The sequence below is a fragment of the Neolamprologus brichardi genome, chromosome 4 (assembly GCF_056152115.1).
Source record: "Neolamprologus brichardi isolate AB-2024 chromosome 4, ASM5615211v1, whole genome shotgun sequence".
In the NCBI taxonomy this organism is placed as follows: domain Eukaryota; kingdom Metazoa; phylum Chordata; class Actinopteri; order Cichliformes; family Cichlidae; genus Neolamprologus; species Neolamprologus brichardi.
Window position 1 is genome coordinate 8,126,943 of NC_142107.1, and position 15,550 is coordinate 8,142,492.

The 15,550-nt window shown below is 40.6% G+C and overlaps 1 protein-coding gene across 9 annotated transcripts in view; it reads right to left on the minus strand.

Moving 5' to 3' along the window:
* cacna1aa (calcium voltage-gated channel subunit alpha1 Aa) overlaps positions 1-15,550 on the minus strand; it is an 85,901-nt gene that overhangs the window by 36,194 nt on the left and 34,157 nt on the right. For 5 of the 9 annotated variants that reach the window (XM_087839738.1, XM_087839743.1, XM_087839740.1 and 2 more), the window contains exons 9-26: positions 13,514-13,558; positions 13,323-13,406; positions 12,087-12,293; positions 11,674-11,786; positions 11,325-11,437; positions 11,109-11,240; positions 10,795-10,867; positions 10,335-10,452; positions 8,028-8,095; positions 7,763-7,869; positions 5,319-5,369; positions 4,317-4,485; positions 3,448-4,043; positions 3,016-3,365; positions 2,805-2,928; positions 1,428-1,557; positions 941-1,000; positions 725-837 (exon numbers count right to left, since the gene is read on the minus strand). In XM_087839738.1, coding sequence (XP_087695864.1) covers positions 725-837; positions 941-1,000; positions 1,428-1,557; positions 2,805-2,928; positions 3,016-3,365; positions 3,448-4,043; positions 4,317-4,485; positions 5,319-5,369; positions 7,763-7,869; positions 8,028-8,095; positions 10,335-10,452; positions 10,795-10,867; positions 11,109-11,240; positions 11,325-11,437; positions 11,674-11,786; positions 12,087-12,293; positions 13,323-13,406; positions 13,514-13,558 — 2,653 coding nt within the window. The remainder of the gene's footprint in view (positions 1-724; positions 838-940; positions 1,001-1,427; positions 1,558-2,804; positions 2,929-3,015; positions 3,366-3,447; positions 4,044-4,316; positions 4,486-5,318; positions 5,370-7,762; positions 7,870-8,027; positions 8,096-10,334; positions 10,453-10,794; positions 10,868-11,108; positions 11,241-11,324; positions 11,438-11,673; positions 11,787-12,086; positions 12,294-13,322; positions 13,407-13,513; positions 13,559-15,550) is intronic. The other 4 variants (XM_087839745.1, XM_087839742.1, XM_087839739.1 and 1 more) reach the window with 3 other exon arrangements.

Sequence of the window (15,550 nt, forward strand, 5' to 3'; positions counted from 1 at the left end):
TTCTAAATCTATAAATTGCTTTATATTCTCACACACCATGCAAAAGCAAAATTCATGCTTTGTACCAGCATAGCACTTATTATCTACAGCCTAACTCAGTAATCAACATGTAGTTGTATATTTATCTTTAGAGCCATGCAAATCAAGTAAAGATTAAAGTACCTGCTTTGTAGTAGAGAACGGTGTTGAGATTTTTGGTGACCTGGCCGGGGTTTGCATGGGCCCTTTTACTTTAGAACGCCCTGGGCACTAAAGGGTTACAGGTGCAAAGGGTGGTCCTCACCTCTCACATGGGGAGGTAGATAGGGAGAGGATGCTGGGATCTATTTTATAATGTGGGAGTGTTTACGCAGAAGCTGGAAGGAGCTTGAAATAGGAGGAGCTTAAAAATGAAAGGACTGCAGGAGCAAAATGTGACCGTGAGAGAAATGAAGTAAGGACATGGCCAAAAAAAGAGGACAGGTCTTTTGCACTCTAAATAAAGGTAAGACTTGGGTTTATGGTGGAGGATAACAGGAGACAAGAGAATGAAAAAGTGCCAAGAGAGAAAATGTATGCGAGTGAATGAAAGAAAAGTATGTAGGATAGAGAAAGTAGAGGCCAAAAATCAGCCATGGTTGAGTGAAGAAGAACCGGGGACGCTGTACTCCAAGGTACCAGTGAGAGGGGAGAGGAGTGGGAGAGGAGAAAAGAGAGCAGAGGGGGAAGCAGGAGGGAGACTTACGCTAAGGCGTAGGCGTAGGCCACCAGAGCACCACTAACCACTATAAAGTCAAGGATGTTCCACAAGTCCCGGAAATAAGAGCCCTGGTGCAAGACCAACCCCAGATCCACCATCTAGAAAAGAGACCAAAAACATGGACCCATTACAGCCTTTATCAAAAAGAGGAAATGTTTGTCTCAACACTGAGGAAAAATGCTGATTCTTCATTTGTCTCACCTTTACTAACATCTCAAAAGTAAAAACTCCTGTAAAGACGTAGTCAAAATAGCGCAGAACCTGCACAAAGAAAAAGTGAGCATATGATGATTTTGTATTTTAGATAAGTGCAGTGTTGCACTTATTTTGCATCATCTGATATCAATTTACTAAAGAAGGCAGTACTTTAAACTTCAACTGTTTCCTGTGCATGTGTGGTCTGTGAGTTTGTATCATTTTGCTGAGTCTGAACACAGAAAATCCTGAATATTGTGTGTGCCACTTAATTGTCTACCCACTATAAAACTGTCAATAATAATTTTAAGTGCTGGATTTATACGTTCTATCTCATACTCTATATAGTTATTTCATTTACTGCTCAGACCTCCACGCACGTAAGGCTAGGGAGATAACCTTGAGAGTAAATACAAAAAATAATAGATAAATTATATGCATAATATTTTAGTTGCCAAAAGAACCAATAATACATGTATGATGAATTTCTTACATCGTTTCGAGGGGAATTGGGCCAAACAGGGTCTTCAGCTGCCAGGGCAATACTGCTCATTGCAATGACCAGCAGGATGCACATCTCAAAATAACGCAGGGTGCAAATGTAATGGCATGCTCGTCGAAACCTAGGAGCAGACAAAGATATTTGTTTTTCTCTTGCATTAATGCAATGCATACCATTATGTTTAATTTATAAGTATAATGAAGGCCATTGTGGAGGCTAAACAAAATTTAAATCCCTCTCAAATACTCAACTAATGTTTAAACAGCTCTGTTTTAATGTTTACACAAACTAGACCTGCTCATTTGCTAAAATTAGGCTTTGTGTCTTCAACAAATTTTAGCAAATGACCTCTTTTCATGCTATGCCAACCCACAGTCTAGAATACATGACATAATGATTGAGCTTCATTTTAAATAGTTTTTGAGATAGTGACAGGCAAGTCAATCTTTCCATCAGCACTGTGGGCAATTGAGGGACCACAGTAGAAAGTAAAGCAGGGTTTACCCAAATATCAATCTGGGAATCCATCAGTTTGTCAGTGGCCGGGCAGTGGCAGTCTTTTCTTGGTTTCTGGTGTAGCTATCAGGATCAGATAATTGATATGTGGTTCATGCCTCCATTTTCCATCCATTGGGCAAACCATTGTAAGGTACAGACAATTTAATAGACTGCTAAATCGACACCAAACTGCATCAAATTAACTAAAGAGGCAAGAGTAGCTGTCTAGACACTAACTACATCCTTCCCTACCCTCAAAATATTATACCAACAATCAACTTTATCTCATACTTTTGGATCAAAAGTCAACTACAATAAAGCTGACTTTTGACTGTGCAAAGTGTAGGCAACAGAAAACAGCTATACAGCATTAGAGGAGCGGAGATATGGACAATACTTTTTTTCACTGCACAAAAGGACAAGAGCGTGAAGGTAAAATGGAAACTGCATCCATTATAGTATTATACTGCTTCATCTCTTTGCAAACATCTGCACAGACAGCATGCTAACGCAAAGCTAGCCAAGAATGATGATAAAGCTGAGTGCATGTTGACCCCAGCCCAGCAGCCAGAGCCTGAACTTCAACAAGTAACAAAAGCAGTGATGAGCAGTCAGGCTTGCAGCCTCTGTTTTGACCTGTTCATGTTTCTCATGCTTTCAAGTCTCTTTGGGCTGGTTTTCATCTTTGCTTTGTGTTGCTGACTTTGTGTTCATACTTAAGGAAAGATGTGTCCTCATTAGGATAGGGATTTAGCCAAAGGTTTATATGGTTAACTGGTAATTATGAGACAGTGTGTTTCAGTTTGCATTGTGTGCATATACTACGTGTGCTAGCCTGTGCATTGGTAATTGTTAGTACGTATCACTTACGGATTGGTGGTCGAGAAGATGAACATGGAGCTATATGGAGGCATGGGCCTAGGCCCTCCTTCCCCTCCTTCCTCATCATCATTTGTAGCAGGTGGCAGAGGTTCAGTGTTGGCATTTTTATTAACTGAAGGTAGGAGGAAAACATTGTAAAGAGCTATAAAGTAGCAGAAGAAATACAAAAGAAAAGAAAAACACATCCATTCACCCCTACCTTGCAGTATGGCATTGGTGGATGGAAAAATGGGCATGTCCACAGCAGTATAATCAGGGTGGGGCAGCCTGATCACACTGTTTGCACGGTGATGTCCGACATTCCCATAACTATCTAACGTGACCAAACTTCCACGAGTGCCACTGTTAGCAAGATGAAGGGCAGATCCAAATCCAGGGGTGACAGTGTGACTGGCCACTGGATAGGGGCGACCCTCGCTAGGTGGTGTAGAACCAGACACCAGTTTGGTGTTCATGAGGTTGTCCATGTCCTCACTGTACTGGCTATTCTGCCTTGAGAGACTCTTTTGGATGGGCCGTGTGGTAGATAGGTTTGGGACACTGCAGTCCCTAGGAAGAGGTCAAAGAAAGAATTACAGCCATCAGATTAGAGGAGATTGTAAAAAGGATGACTGAAAAATGAATGACATACTTCCTTCTGTGTGAGCACATCCGCTTCCCCTCGCCCTCTGTTTGGCTTCCACGCCGGCTTCTTCTTGACCTCTTCTCACCGCCATTGCCTGCTCGCTCATGCTCTCCTCCTTCCCTACTCCCATCCACTCCTTTGCTCTTATGTCTTCCAGATTTTCCAGCTCCTCCCCCACCTTCCTCACCATCTTCAGCATTCTTTCGATGTGACCTTGGCTTCCTGTGTTCGGACTGCCCTCCTCCTCGACTCCCAGTCCGCGTGTGGTGATGGCGCCTGGGTAGCCTCTCCTCTGAACCCGGCCCAGGAATCACTGTAGCATCCAGACGGACATGAGAGCTGTGGTGATGCTCACTTTTGCGGCTCCGTCTACTCTCCGTGGATTCTCCCCGCTCCATGGGAGGTCTGGGTGGACCTGAACCTCCTCCACCATCCCCTCCCACTTGGCCATGGTGCTCAGGATGGTGCTGGCTGACACAGAAGTCTGAGTTGTTGCCAGTTGTCTTGTTTGTGTTGTTATTACGATTTTCATGGGGGTCCACCACTAAGGGTCGATCAAGATGGGTCTTCATGTCTGGACGGATGTGACGTGAATAGTTGACCTGCAAGGAAACGAATGGATAGCGAAACAGCACAGAAGGAATAATTTTAAAATATGTAATTCATGAGAGGAGGCAAAACTTTAGAAGACCTACATTTCAGTTATATATTGGAAATTTCCAACCAATATTTAGACCATAGTTGGTAAATAAGCCACCGATAAATGATTAACAAGAACAAATGAAAACCAATAAAAGTCATCATCAACACTCGTGGCCATAACTTGTGTACACTGATAGCACAAGTCTAGGGGCCCTTTTTGCCTTTTCCTTTACATTGTTGTGCTCCTCCCTCCCTGTCCTTGCCTTCCAGCGGTCATCTGCGTCCAATTCGTTATAGAGGGCCTCGCGGCTGGATGCCAGAGTCTGCTTCCTCAGCTCCTTGGTGCGCTGCTCCCACACTGACTTGCTGACTCCCTTGATGTGGTTCTTCTGCTGCTCCTTGCTGCAAAATGAAGCATGGTGGAAAAGGGAGAAAGGGATTGGCCTCGTTAAGACCTGCTTTAAGACTTGATGCTATGCAAATGAACGCACAAAGACATGAGAATGATGAAGTGGAAACCAACACTAAAAATATAAGTACATCAAATAGCAAGGACATAAAGACACACTGGGGGCCACAGACACTTAAAGGGTCATTTGACTGGACCTATAAAACAACGCAGCTCTTAACAGAACAGGGCTTTGGGTATCTGCACAGCTTGCCAAAGCACAAGGCAGGACGGTCCTATTTTGGTAAACCACGTGGGAAACAGTGTGGAGGATAACACTGAGGCAAGGTCAGAATTTGTTCAAATTATACACAACTAATCATCCCATGCTAAAGGAAATACAATTTAATGGACAGATTTTGTGCAGAGCAAAAATAGCCATCGAGCTGAATTAAATGGTTTATATTAGTTAGAATAACTGATTTCTTGTTTTTGCAAAAAGATGAGATAAAAAACACCCCCAAACTGTCAGTGACCACCTCCTTTCTTACCCTCCAAAATTTCTACCAACTTTAACTCACTTTTCTCTCAGGGCCAACAGTCAATGACAATAAAGCAACAGCCGTAGGCAACAGAAACAGTACTTTAAAAAAATAAGCCAACATAAAGAAAAAGCTAAAAAAAAAAAAAAAAAAGCCAGATGTGTACAATAATTTGGAAAAAAACAGACGTTACGAACAAAGGGCCAAGAAAAGGATAGAGATCTAAAACATGAAAAAAGCAAGGAATGGTTGTAAAGTCAATAAACAGAAGGAAGTCATAAATGAATAAACAAATAAATAAATACCAGTCCAGAAAGGGGTCAGAAGCGTTGTGACACTCACTGTGTACTTTGTTGCTGAGGAGGGAAACAGCTGGTGAGTGAGATGACACAAAAGAACAGAAGGAGGATTTCATTCCAAAATGGGCTATCCATTTATTTTTTTAAAAGAAAGGAAAAAAAACACAAAGTGCCAACTCTAAAAAAAATAATCGCTATCCAAGACAAAAGCGTTACATGTCTAGACTACTAAAAAAGTAAACTATAATCCTGAAATCCAAAAATGGAAGCAAATCTTAGAATATTTTTTGTCAAAAATTTAAGCATTTTGGAATGCAACCCTTCGTACACACAGACACAAAAGACACACACACACACACACTCAACAAAATCCATTTTCTTCTATCACTCACTTTCAAGTGCTGCTGTTGTGCGCTGATCAGTTTTACTTCTTTATAATGTACTGCACATGTTTACCCTTTACTCTCTTTTTCCACTGAAGCCACTAGATTAAAAAAATACTTACCAAAATATGGTCCTGTGAGTATATCCTACATGACAACATACACTGGCATTGTGACAACATGTTTTAAAATTTTAATAAAACATGTAATATCTGCATATTTCTGACCTGTACTGAAAACTGATAAACCCTGAAAAGGTTACAGTAAGATTTAAAAATAAACATTTTAAATATGAAATGCTCTGCTTTGTCTTAAAGAGGGTTAGGGGCACTTAAAAAAGTAGATACATTTTGGTCATGAATTTATTTCTGAATTCAGAATTTGTGCATGATCCTCTTCCATAACACAAAATAGCATGCTAATAATTTAAAGGACCAAATCTATAAGGACAACCTAATTTAATATGATTTTTATTATTTCCAAAGGCTTCTTTAAGCTTATTGAAAACACAGTGCTGAAACTTTTAAAAAAATTATTCACTATCATTAGAATAATACTTCCCAAAATGTCTTCGCACTTTGTTTAGAATGCATGGCTGTTTAAGAGAGGGCAATTTCCTTTTGAGAGTACAAACTGGACTTGTGTTGCCTTACAACTGGTTTTACGTAGTTTTGTCTGAGTCTGCCATATCTTCTTAAGAGATTCTTCATGCACCACTGATGTCCCCAAGTTTAAAATCCTTCCTTGGGAAAACAGGGACGATCTCCTCTTGAATTTAAATGTCTTTCTGTCTCTATCTCTCTCTTTCTTTTATTTGCACCACAGAAATTAGGGATTTGGATTTACACTGGCACAGTAGAACGTAAGGCAATCTGCAGCCCTACAATACTTAGAGCTTAAACGAGACTCTGGTAAACCTCTGTCCTACAGTCTGCTTTCAAAAGATTCAAGCAATTAGGCTGCATGGTTTGTGAAGGTTGTTTTTCTGGATAAATTTGGACAAACAACCATGGTAATCTAGAGAAGAAATGCTGGATATTATACCAAACCGACATTACCTGAAAGCTTCTTTTCTCACACACTCACATACATCCACACACACACACACATATACAGACAGATACACATACACTGTAGTGAAAATAAGACATATTTATATCATAATTCCAAGTAAATTAAACTGATTACACAGACACAGATGGTCACTTCATAGTGAAGCACACTACACGGCACAAACAGTAACAAGAACCTAAGCGATTCATGAAATGATGGAAATGTTAATAAGCATATGTGCGTGTGAGTGTATTGAGCTAAAACTCTAGGGCATGTTTGTTCATTGTACCTGCGAGTGACAATGAGTGAGCACAGTCTCACACACCAAAATGGTAAGGACTGTGCTATTACGTATGGTATTTAAAAGCAAACATGGTACCCCTGTGTTGTGCTGAACGTATTTTCATGCACGTATTTGCATCTGAGAGCAAAGTGTGTGAACTTTACCAGACATGAAAGTACAGAGCCTTGTGTGTACAGAGAAAAGGGATCAAAGACTAAGACAAAAAGTAAAGGAGAAGAAAGAGATGACAGAGAGAAGGACGAGAAGCAAGTATATGTGTGTTTAGGCTATCCCCAATTTCCTTTCCTTGCCAGATAGATGAAGACATTGTTTATTCCACTATGATGACAAAATATACAGAGAATTTTTACATTCATGAACTTTAAATTTTATATTGAAACAGAAAAAAGTCAGTTTGGAAGATGCTATTTGATCAATGAATATATTGCAATTCTAAGGAAAAAGTGGGGCTGTGTACTTTTGAAGGGTAATTAGTCATTAAAGCTCATTGTGATGAAAGACTATTTGCAATCAGCAACATCACCACACGTTCATAAGGCGATGAAGTGATGTTTTAAGAATCCAAACTTGAACAGATTATGGTTCACTGACGGTTTTCCTGACTTCAAACACTCAACTGTGCTATACCGTCCACTTCCCAATGTGCTGAGTCCGACATAAGTACTAGACTCCCAGATGGTGACACAAAAGTAATAGAGACAGAGACTCACGCTGCAATGGAGAGGTTTGCAGCAGATAGTGGGCTAACTTCAGCCACTTCCTTGGCTTTCTGCAGGGCAATCTTCTGATTGGCAGCTTCCTCTTCTTCCTGTTCATCCTGCAAATGTGGATTAGAAAATACATCAAAACCCAAATATGATAAAGGCAGGAAAAATTCACATGAGGGAAGCAGAAGAAGTTCATTGATTAGAGGAGGATAACTCGTCGTTAATGTGTTAGTGTAAGAAACTGCACTCATATTAGACTGTACTATACCTTGGTCAGTTCCTGTGCGTTGGCCAGATTGTCCACAGCGATGGCCAAGAACACATTCAGCAGAGTGTCTGAACACAGAGTTAAAAGCAATCCAGCATCTGGGAGATTGTTTGTGCAAGAGAAAACAAAATGTACATAAAATAATTGGCTAAGCCACTTATATTATAATGTACCTCTTGGCAAGTTGATGTATTGGATTGCAGCGTATCATTATTGCTACAGTATCATCCTTGTTACAGATCCCTTAACAGTGTGTGGTTCAACTTACAGATGACAACACAGGTCTGTGTCAGTATATGCCAGGACAGTGGACTTATCAGAATCTCTGATTAGATACCTGTTGACAATCACTTTGGTATTATAATCCCAATTCCAGAAAAATTGGGACGTTGTGCAAAATGTAGATAAAAACAGAATGCAGTGGTTTGAAAATCTAATAAAACCCATATTTTATTCACAGTATATCAAAGAAAACATATCAAATGTTTAACCTGAGAAAATATCCAATTTATTTACTTACAAAATGCTAGCAATCTAGATCATGAACTGTGCCTGACAGAGGTTTAACCTGCGTGGCAAAGAAAGGGATTTCTAGAAGTGTTCCCAAGCCCATGCAATGGTTGACAGAATGACAGAATTCTGCCTGTTTTTAATTTAGTGCCACTTGAAGGCGAGCATCCATTTCAGGTTTGTCCTGTCCTGTTTGTCCTGCTTTTGTATTTGAACCCTTCGGATTCTGGTTTATTTAATATTCGAAGATTTAATGTATATTTTCCTGGTTCTGGTTCTTTTAGTTGTTTTTCTTATTTGTGTTATATTATTAGTTTCTGGTCTTAGTTTTGTCATCTGGTCTTTAGGTTCCGTTTCCATGCCTCTCCTGTGTTGCATGTTTTGTCAGCTTCATGTTTGTTTAACTCTTGTCTCCACGTTTGGTTCCCTTTCTGTCTCCTTAGTTAGTCTGCTTCCCAGTGTCAAGTGTTATCATACTTCCTGTTTTATTTTGACAGTCTCTCATCCTGTGTTCTCTGTGTTCAGTTTTGCTTCCCTGTCCTGTTAGGCTGTATTAATTCCAGCGGTGTTCTCTGCTGTTTCCCTTCCTCTCATGATCCTGTCTGCATTTAGGTTCTCTGTATTCGTCCGCTTGTTGTCACATCATCCCTGTCTGCTATGTGCTTCCCTGTGTTTCCACACAGCGCTACATAACATGTCCCTTGTGCACAGAGATTCCTCTGGATTCTGTATTTCATGATATTATGCACTGCAGATGATCAGATATTCAAAGCACTCAAAATTTTGCATTATTACAGGAAAAGTATTCTAATACTGTTCTGCAATTTGTTGACAGTTGTTTGCAGATTGGTGAACCTCTGCCCATCTTTATTTCTGAGAGACTGTCTCACTCTCTGACATGTTCTTTTTACACCCGATTATGTTACTGACCTGTTGCCAGTGAACCTAACTGGGTGCAAACTCCTTGAGGTGTTTCTTTTTAGACCACTTTCTTTTCCAGCCTTTTTTTGCCCCATCCCAACTTTTTTGAGACATGTTGCCACCTTCAAATTCAAAACGAGCCAGTATTTTCTTTATAAAGCAGTAAAATGTCCCAGTTTTAACATTTAATATGTTTTCTATGTTATATATGGGTTTGTCCACAGCATCAAAACCTTTGTAGAACTGAGATTGTACATAATATGACTCTGTAGCTGAAGATGAAGAGCTGACTCTGCCCTCAGTCCAGCATGAATAAAAGAAGCATGACTATTTCTCAGAGATTGTTCTTTTTCTTACACGTTCTCACTTTGATCTTTTGTCAGCCGTGCCAAAGAACAGGTTGTCAGTGAATAAAACAGTAAATACAACACTGACTGAAGCTCTTGCAAGTGACCGTTGGAGAGGGACTGGCCCCTGCAGTGAATTGAGCTTCTCAGGCAGACCATCATGCAGGTTGTTTGTCGGATGGTTTCTGTGCAATGTCTCGATGTCTCGATGCAAGACTAATTGCTTTAATGTCGATATGCCAAAAAAAAAAGATTAAAGGAAGTAAGGCTAAGAAAAAAAGTAGCACTTCTATTCAGATTAACCGCAACTACAAAACAACAGCAAACAGCAATAGGTAGAAAGAAGCATTCGAACTATTCCACTTTTGAGGCTGTCCTAAAGAAAACTGTGAAAAAAAATCTGCATTTAACCTTTGTATGACTTTTTACTAGTAAAGTAAAAATGTGTAAAACACATCTACAAATGTCTAAATATCTGGGAGTTGCGCATGCATGTAGGCTTATCTTCAATGTCACTGTCAAGGGATACAGTTGCCAAAAAGCGTGAGTACAATGAAGAAGACGGAGAAGGCCATGCCCTTGTTGACTCCACCCTGAGATTTGATGCCATCATACATCACCATATTCCAGTCCTCGCCGGTCAGGATCTGGCAAACATACACAAATATTCAGACAATGCTATGACGAGCACTCTCACATCCACATATTTGCTCAAAATGCTATAATCAAAGAACAGACTCACCCTTTTCTACACACTACTTAAATATTTGAACATGTTTTAGCAGAATTATGCTCCCACCTAATAATCTTTAAGGGTTCTAGAGTAGCATTTTACATTTTATATCACTTCCTCGTGCGCAAATCCTCTTTGGTCCTTTCAGCATTTAGCTTTAATCCAGCTTTGTCTTCTATTTTGCGGCTTTTTCTCCCTCCACTAGCCTCTCCCTCCCCTTTTCTCGTTTTACAGTACATCGCTCTCCTCTGCTTACCTGGAACACCGTCATTATTGCTGCGGGAAATGTATCGAAGTTGGTTGGAGGGGTGCCATTTTCAAAATTAAACCTAGCAGTGAAAGAATGAAAAAAAAAAAAAAAATATATATATATATATATATAATAGGAGCTGAGAAAACAGTGAGCATAGAGAGAACGACTGAGAGAGCCAGAGGCAAGCACAACAAATGTTTGTCTGAAAAACCAGCGCTCTGAAAAACTGCCTTAGGTCAACTGGCAATTAGCAAAAACCAATAGGTTAGCAGAAAATTAAATCATGGCTGTTAAAGGGGAAGGAGAGAGACACTGACTGTCCTCCGAAGAGCTGCATGCCCAGCAGCGCAAAGACGACTATGAAGAGGAAGAGCAGGAAGAGCAAGCTGATGATGGACTTCATGGAATTGAGCAGAGACACGACGAGGTTACGCAAAGACGCCCAGTACCTGGGAAACAGACACATGGAAATGATGATAATACCATGTCCTTTATTTTAATGTATGATCATTACTGTATTACAAGTGACTCACTTGGTGACTTTGAAGATCCTCAATAACCTGAGAGCTCGTAGCACACTGATGCCAAACGATGTGCCCGGTTGGATGATGGACCAAAGGACTTCAAATATGCTACCACATATCACCTAATATAAATGTAAGCATATGCAATTATACATAGTTATTTATTATACTGAGCAAATAATCTACAGACATCAGCATGCAGTATGGCACATTTGTGTTTGTGTAAAGTCTATAGCAGAGGTTTTTTTCATGCATTGTTTTCATCCCACAGGTGTAAAGTCCGTCTATAGACCCGCTTATGAGTTTGTACATTGTGTTATTTTTTATTGGGTGTGGACCCAAGCTGAGAGGGGCTCACAATGCAGTCGAAGCAGTTGAAGGAGGAGTTGAGGTAGGCCTGTCTGCCCAGGCCGTACAGTTTTACAAACATCTCTGTCAAGAATATTCCCAGGAAGATGAATTCGGCAAAATCTGCACAGAGGGAAGAACACAAAAAGAGACGAGGGTGAAAACCTGAGCGACTCTCTGTGTGTGTATTTGTCCCAGAACCGTTTTTGAAAAAGACTTAGTCTGCATGAGAGGAAAACTGTGTGTGCTTGGATGCGCTTGTGTTAAACGACTGGGTCAGCTCTTTCATGGATTTAGCCACATTAATGAAGAATTTGCTCACCCACTCCTTTTCCAATAATCTGTGATGAAAGTATTTGTGCATTTGCGGAGATAATCGGCCCATACTTGCACTAAGTATGCAAGCATTCACCTCCTACTCACATAGAAAATCTGAAAGTGGTTCAGGCTGGTCGTAGTGCACAACAGCCACACACAGCGTGTTGAGGCCCACCAAACACAGCACGGTCCAGTAGAAGCCCTGGGACTTAACAACGTGACGGATAAAGAAGCGAAACCGCCGCTCCCGCCGCTTGAAAGTTGATCCCTCCAGCTTGGAGCTCTTCAAGCTGGCACGAGCAAACGGTGAACCTACCATTCACAAAGGATAAATGAGGCACATCGTGTATCAACAGCTGCACTGTGACATAAATGAAAAGAAGTCAATGAGTGACCAAAAAGGCAACACAATCATTGGCACTAAAATGCTAATGTTATCTTTTGCCTGTATTTTTTTTAATACAGGCAAAAGATCCCATCCCATTATTTCTGTAACTTATTAGGAGAGTAAAATAATGCATTATTCTTTTATAGTGGACAGTTACCAAAGTAGAGTCAACTATATCGATGGACCTCCTATTTGCTGGAACACTACAATTCAATCAACCTTTCGGCACTGAATCTGCTTTTTAAGTACAAATTGATGTACAATTCACTTAAAGGTAGCACATGATCAAAGCTGTCTTATCAATTTTGAATTTCTAGGTTGCACCATGTCCATTATTGCTCTAAAGAATGAAGAAAAAAAGTTTGCTTTCAGAATCTTAGAGAAGTGCCTAGAATGACTGTGCTGAAAAAATGGTTTGAGCGGAGAAACGGGAATGAGATAACAAGGGCAGGTTAAAGATAGGGGAAAAAAAGATGAGGGGCTCGAGGACAGTGAAAATGTAACATTAGGAGTGCAGAGCAGCAGAGAGGGAGAAAGGAGAGGGAAGGGCGGGAGAGGGATGGAGAGGAGGGTCAGGTAATGCTGATATGCAAGATAAGATAGCATCTCTGTGTACCTGCGATTTGCCTTTGACTGTGTGTCTGTTTCTCCTGTGTGCTACTCTTAATGTGGGGATATAAATCCCTTTTTACAGTCATAATGGGAAATAAGTGTGTTTTAAAGCAAGATTATCATGAAGTTATGTTTAGGTTAAGAGCTGTGGTAGAAATGTGTAGGGTTTGGGAGCTTTTGCAGAAAAAAAAACAAAACAAGTAAATGCAGTTTTCTCTGAAGGGATGTAAAATGGCTTTGTTTTGTGTGTGTGTGTGTGTGTGTGTGTGTGTGTGTGTGTGTGTGTGTGTGTGTGTGTGTGTGTGTGTTAGACAGACAGAGAGAAACACAACACAGCTTACCTACTCCCAGGTCTCCCTCCCCTTCCTCTGAATTTAGAAGCTCAGCTTTGCTTTTGTGGTTCTTTGTGGCTCTCCTACGAGAACCTGTTATACAGTACAAATATATTTATACATTTACCCACAACACAACAGTCCAGCTATTCATTTGTGCATATTTATGTTACATTCGAAAAGAAAAAGGAAATTGATACCATCATATTCATTTTCATTCTCATCATCCGCCAAGATGACCTCTTCTACAAAACACACAAGCAAAAATGGGAATATATTATACATTTATGTGTAAGTTTCACAACATCTTCATACATCTTTTTAAATCATAGTCTCTGTTTCACTCATTAGTCCCTCTTTTGTTTTTAGCTTCTGTGTTTTTATGTAAAATTTGTCTTTTCAGGAAGATCAAAGCTCTGTCCCCTCTATCCGCCCCTTTAGTCGCTTTGACCCTCCTTTACTCTTATTTTCTCTCACATTTCCTGCCCTCAACAGATAGCTACCAGGCCGGAGAGGTGGGCAAAACTCTCTATCCAAGGGTCTGTAATCTGTAAGATATTCAAGATATAATATGTGTTATAAGTTCCATTAAATTTATGTCACTGCTTTACTGGATATGTGTTATGTCAAAGGTAAATGAAAAAATGGCAAAAAGAAAGCACATCCATATAGAGCAGCTGCAATGGGAAACTTTTGAATAAGAGCAAACCAAAACTTATCAGTGCTAAGGTGTCAGTGTGTATTCAGCTATAACTATAAAATACAATGTAATATGGATCCTTCTTCCCTGAATAACAACTGTTGTGCAAGTGATTGTGATAATGTCACATTATAACTCATGTTTACTGTGGCTGCTTTTATGATAAAATCCACAAAAAGGGATTTTTGGCCTCATTTTTTAAGTGTTTACTTTGACATTCCAGGAAAAAGTGATGGTTTACTTTTATTCCAGCATCACACAAGCTGGTCTTCAAAATTACAGCTGAATACAGTGGGGCAAAAAAGTATTTAGTCAGCCACCGATTGTGCAAGTTACCCCACTTAAAATGATGACAGAGGTCAGTAATTTGCACCAGAGGTACACTTCAACTGTGAGAGACAGAATGTGAAAAAAAAATCCATGAATTCACATGGTAGGATTTGTAAAGAATTTATTCGTAAATCAGGGTGGAAAATAAGTATTTGGTCACCTCAAACAAGGAAAATCCCTGGCTCTCACAGACCTGTAACGTCTTCTGTAAGAAGCTTTTCTGTCCCCCACTCGTTACCTGTATGAATGGCACCTGTTTGACCTCATCATCTGTATAAAAGACACCTGTCCACAGCCTCAACCAGTCAGACTCCAAACTCCGCCATGGCCAAGACCAAAGAGCTTTCGAAGGACACCAGGAAAAGAATTGTAGACCTGCACCAGACTGGGAAGAGTGAATCTACAATAGGCAAGCAGCTTGGTGTGAAAAAATCAACTGTGGGAGCAATCATCAGAAAATGGAAGACATACAAGACCACTGATAATCTCCCTCGATCTGGGGCTCCACGCAAGATCTCATCCCGTGGGGTCAAAATGATCATGAGAACGGTGAGCAAAGATCCCAGAACCACACGGGGGGACCTGGTGAATGACCTGCAGAGAGCTGGGACCAAAGTAACAAAGGTCACCATCAGTAACACACTACAACGGCAGGGAATCAAATCTCGCAGTGCCAGACGTGTTCCGCTGCTGAAGCCAGTGCATGTCCAGGCCCGTCTGAAGTTTGCCAGAGAGCACATGGATGATACAGCAGAGGATTGGGAGAATGTCATGTGGTCAGATGAAACCAAAGTAGAACTTTTTGGTATAAACTCAACTCGTCGTGTTTGGAGGAAGAAGAATACTGAGTTGCATCCCAAGAACACCATACCTACTGTGAAGCATGGGGGTGGAAACATCATGCTATGGGGCTGTTTTTCTGCCAAGGGGACAGGACGACTGATCCGTGTTAAGGACAGAATGAATGGGGCCAAGTATCGTGAGATTTTGAGCCAAAACCTCCTTCCATCAGTGAGAACTTTGAAGATGAAACGAGGCTGGGTCTTCCAACATGACAATGATCCAAAACACATCGCCCGGGCAACAAAGGAGTGAGTAAGAAGCATTTGAAAGTCCTGGAGTGGCCTAGCCAGTCTCCAGACCTCAACCCCATAGAAAATCTGTGGCGGGAGTTGAAAGTCCGTGTTGCTCGGCGACAGCCCCAAAA